Source organism: Cucurbita pepo, chromosome LG04 (assembly GCF_002806865.2).
Source record: "Cucurbita pepo subsp. pepo cultivar mu-cu-16 chromosome LG04, ASM280686v2, whole genome shotgun sequence".
Classification (NCBI taxonomy): domain Eukaryota; kingdom Viridiplantae; phylum Streptophyta; class Magnoliopsida; order Cucurbitales; family Cucurbitaceae; genus Cucurbita; species Cucurbita pepo.
The window spans coordinates 5,011,353-5,015,966 of NC_036641.1; the positions used below are offsets into that span (position 1 = coordinate 5,011,353).

Genomic DNA, 4,614 nt, shown 5'->3' on the forward strand with positions numbered 1-4,614 from the left:
AGGATTCTCAATAAAATTTGAAAAATTTGAAATTTTCTATTTGAAATATCAGAAAATTTCATATTTATCGGGCTCATATGTTACATTGAACTCGTCCACTATCATATTGTTTTCATCCGGTCTAGCATTACATTCATCTTCTTTGCCCTTACATTTTCCAATGTTATGACATAGATGATATTCAAATGGTTGATTCATCTTGAAACTCTCTTTCTAATATTAAATTCTAATGATTGAGTAATCTAATAGCGAAGACATTACAAAAGGAAGTATTATTAAAAAAAAATATAACAAATTGATAGATGTTTGATGTTGGACTCAAGGGGATGTATGCTTGAAAAGATTTATTTCTTTCTTGCATGACTATTTCTTTATAGATAGCCAAACACGATTTTTTGTAATCATCACATGTTACAAAATATAAAGGGAGTTTCAACCCTTTCTTTCAATAAGCTTAAAATATTCAACGATCTTGATACTTTTACTGAGAAATTGCTTTACATATACATAAGATTTATAGTGGTGCATATGACTAAGACAGTTTTTTGCCTTTAAATGAATACGAAACTTTATGTTGTCCTGACCCATCTCCATATACCAACCATCGTAAATGCCATCGTATTTGAAGCTATCTCCAGACTTAACGTTGAAGTCATCCAATGCAAACTTTGATACCTCTTGCATAAATGAAAACTGAAGATTACTGATTTTAATCCACTTCTCGACCTTGGGTAGATCCATAGGCCCAACGCAGTGTTAAGGAGAAAATATAATGATGATATTTTGCTTCAAAATTTGTTTCTCTTCCACAATAATAATTTCATAATTGAGACAACGTCCTAGAAAGTCCATCGCCTTAATATGCAATTAGGCTATTTGGACACATCTCAAAATACCAACCTTCATAAATGTTATCGAATTTCAAACAATCTCCAAATATAATTTTGTGCTGTTCCACTATAAACTTTATAACCACTTGCAAGCCACGCTCCTTAAGATTAGGTATTTGAATCCACTTACCTTCAAGCAGCGGTGAACCGCAAAACTTGAAAGGTTCGAGAATCTTGATTCTCTTGGAGAAAAAGTGCTCAACAAGCACAACAACCTCATAGTTGCGTATACGGCCCAACCAGTCTTTCGCCTTAAGATGAAGACGAAACTTTATGTTATCTTTACCCATGTCCATAAACCAACCGTGGTAGGTTTCAATAGAAAACCCAAAATATTAAGATGGATTCACTCCAAGACTAACCTTGTTTGACCGGACAACTCTTGAACACTCCACTACCCGACTAGTAACCTATGAACATGTGAGAAAAATGGGAAAGAGGTGACTATAAAAATGTTCAATAAGTAACCTACTACTTGTAGGCTCTTATCGCACTCTTATCCCGGTAAGTTACAACGGAATATCAAAAAATTTCATACTTCTCGAGCTCGTGTGTTACACATAGCTCGTCCATTGTCATATCGTTTTCAACCCGTCTAGCATTACATTCAATCATCTTCTTTGCCTTTTTTTCTTACATTTTCCAAGGAAGGTTATGAAATTGATCATATTAAATCCAAATCCTATAAGCTACCCATCATAAAAATAATTCCCATATCTATTTTATCGACACTTAATTCATCTTGAAACCCTCTTTCGTATATTAAACTTTAATTATCGATTAATCTAATAAGGAAGACTTCGTAGTATAAAAGATTGATAGATGTATGATGTTGGACACAGAAGAATGTATACTTAAAAAAGATTTATTTCATTCTCGCATGACTATTTCTTTATAGATAGCCATGCGGTTTTTAGTAACCCTCGCATGTTACATGATACGAAGAGGGGAGTTTCTAACACTTCCTTTCGATAAGCTTGAAAGATTCGACGATCTTAATTCTTTGACCGAGAAAGTTCTTTACAAACACATGAGCTTCATAGTGGTGCACACGACTCAGACAGTCTTTTGCCTTTAAATGAATACGAAACTTTATGTTGTCTTGACCCATCTCCATATACCAACCATCGTAAATGCCATCGTATTTGAGGCTATCTCCAGATTTAACGTTGAAGTCATCCAACGCAAACTTTGATACCTCTTGCACGAATGAAAACTGAAGATTACTGATTTTAATCCACTTCTCGACCTTGGGTGGATCCATAGGCCCAACGCAGTGTCCAGGAGACAATATGACGATGATAGATTCTAGCTTCAAAATATGTTTCTCTTCGACAATAATAATTTCATAATTGAGACAACGTCCCAGAAAGTCTATCGCCTTAATATGCAAACGGAACTTTAGGCTATTTGGGCACAGCTCAAAATACCAACCTTCATAAATGCTATCGAATTTCAAACAATCTCTACATCGAATTTTGAGTTGCTCCACTATAAACTGTACAAGCGCTTGTATGCCATGCTCCTTAAGATTAGGTATTGGAATCCACTTGCCTTCAACCGGTGGACTGAGAAGCTTGAAAGATTCGAGAATCTTAATTCTCTTGGAGAAAAAGTGCTCAACAAGCACGACAGCCTCATAGTTGCGGATACGTCCCAACCAATCTTTCGCCTTAAGATGAAGACGAAACTTTATGTTATCTTGACCCAGGTCCATAAACCAGCCGTCATAGATTTCAACTAATTTTAGGCCTACTCTGTTTGAACTATATTCATCCACGGCAAACTTTGCTAACTCTTGCACTAATGGCGCCTGAAGAATAGGAATTTTTATCCACTTCTTCTCTGGAGGTTCAGGAGATACTATGACAATGATAGAGACCAGCTTCAAGATTCTTAGACGGTCACGTCTCTCTTCGATAATAATAACCTCAAGTTTGAGAGAACGCCCCAAAAAGTCTATCACCTTAACATGGAAACGGTACTTTAGGCTGTTTGGGCACAACTCAACATACCAACCTTCATAAATGCAATCAAATTTCAAACTATCTCCAAATTTAATTTTGATCTGTTCCAACATAAACTTTATAACCACTTGCAAGCCAAGCTCCTTAAGATTAGGTATTTGAATCCACCCGGGTTTAACCGATGATGGAGGACCGCAAAACTTGAAAGACTCGAGAATCTTGATTCTCTTGGAGATAAAGTCCTCAACAAGCACAACAGCCTCATAGATGCGTATACGTCCCAACCAGTCTTTCGCCTTAAGATGAAGACGAAACTTTATGTTGTCTTGACCCAGGTCCATAAACCAGCCGTCGCAGATTTCAACATATTTTAGGCCTTCTCCACTTTTATTATTATGTTCATCCACGGCAAACTTTGCTAGCTCTTGCACTAACGGCACCTGAACATTAGGAATTTTTATCCACTTCTTCTCCGAAGATCCAGGAATTACTATGAAATTGATAGAGTTCAGCTTCAAAATTCTTCGAAAGTCATGTCTCTCTTCGATAATAATAACCTCAATTTTGAAAGAACGCCCCAAAAAGTCTATCATCTTAACATGGAAACGATACTTTAGGCTGTTTGGGCACAACTCAAAATACCAACCTTCATAAATGCTATCAAATTTCAACCTATCTCCAAATTTAAGTTTTAACTCTTCCAACATAAACTTTATAACCACTTGCAAGCCAGGCGCCTTCAAATCAGGTATTAGAATCCACTCGGGCACAATCTTTATTGGATCGCAAATCCTAAAACCTTCGAAAATCATGATTTTCTTAGACAACAAATGTCTGACAAGAACAAAAGCCTCGTAGTTGCACAAACGTCCAAACAAATCTTTCGCCTTAATACGAACGTGAAACTTTATGTTGTCTTGACCCATCTCCGCATACGAACCGTCATAGATTTCAACATATTTTATGCCATATCCATTTTTGTTGTACTCATCAATTGCAAAATTTGATACTTCTTGCACAAATGGCACTCGAAGATTAGGAATTTTAATCCACTTCAATACTTTGGGTGGATCTACCGGCCCAACATAGTGTCCAGGATTCAATATATAGACGAAAGATATCAACTTTCTGATTCTTTCAAACTTAGGTTTCTCTTCGAACACAAGTGCCTCATACAAGAGAGAGCGTTGAAGAAAGTCTATCGCCCTAATATGAAGACGGTACTTTAGGTTGTTTTGACCCAGTTCACAATACCATCCTTCATGAATGCTTTCGTATTTAAGACTGTGTCCATGTTGAACGTTGAACTGTTCCACCGCAAGCTTTGCGACCTCTTGCACGCAGTGGCCACTAACATCGGGGATTTTAATCCACTTCTCCTCAGCCGGTACTTGGCCGCAAACCTTGACTGCAACACTCATGGCGTAGTTTGATATATAGTATGAGGAAACTTTGTGTTTCTTTGCTGTGGTTTTGTTTGGTTAGTAGTTGTGGGTATTTATAGAACTCATTGAATGTGGAATCAAAGTTTAAGAAGATAAGATTGATGCTTTTAAAAATATAAGATTAATATTCTTTTCATTGGAATATGGTTCTTTGACTTGAAAGATCGTTATACTTTCTTTCATTGTTTAGATCATCCACTTCTTTTAACATACCACGTTGGTTGGAGAGGAGAACAAAACACTCTTTATAAGGGCGTGGAAATCTTTCCCTGGTACACGTGTTTTGACCTAGTAGACGCATTTTAAACCCTT

The 4,614-nt window shown here is 36.6% G+C and overlaps 1 protein-coding gene across 1 annotated transcript; it reads right to left on the reverse strand.

Moving 5' to 3' along the window:
- Positions 1-1,739: 1,739 nt before the first annotated feature.
- On the reverse strand, positions 1,740-4,315 carry LOC111793824. Its single transcript, XM_023675875.1, has one exon. It carries the CDS (start codon positions 4,276-4,278, stop codon positions 1,846-1,848), a length of 2,433 nt encoding a protein of 810 aa, XP_023531643.1. The 5' UTR covers positions 4,279-4,315; the 3' UTR covers positions 1,740-1,845.
- Between the last annotated feature and the right edge of the window lie 299 nt (positions 4,316-4,614).

Coding starts and splice junctions, on each gene's coding strand:
- LOC111793824 (XM_023675875.1), bottom strand. CDS start 4,278: ATGAGTGTTGCAGTCAAGGTTTGCGGCCAAGTACCGGCTGAGGAGAAG.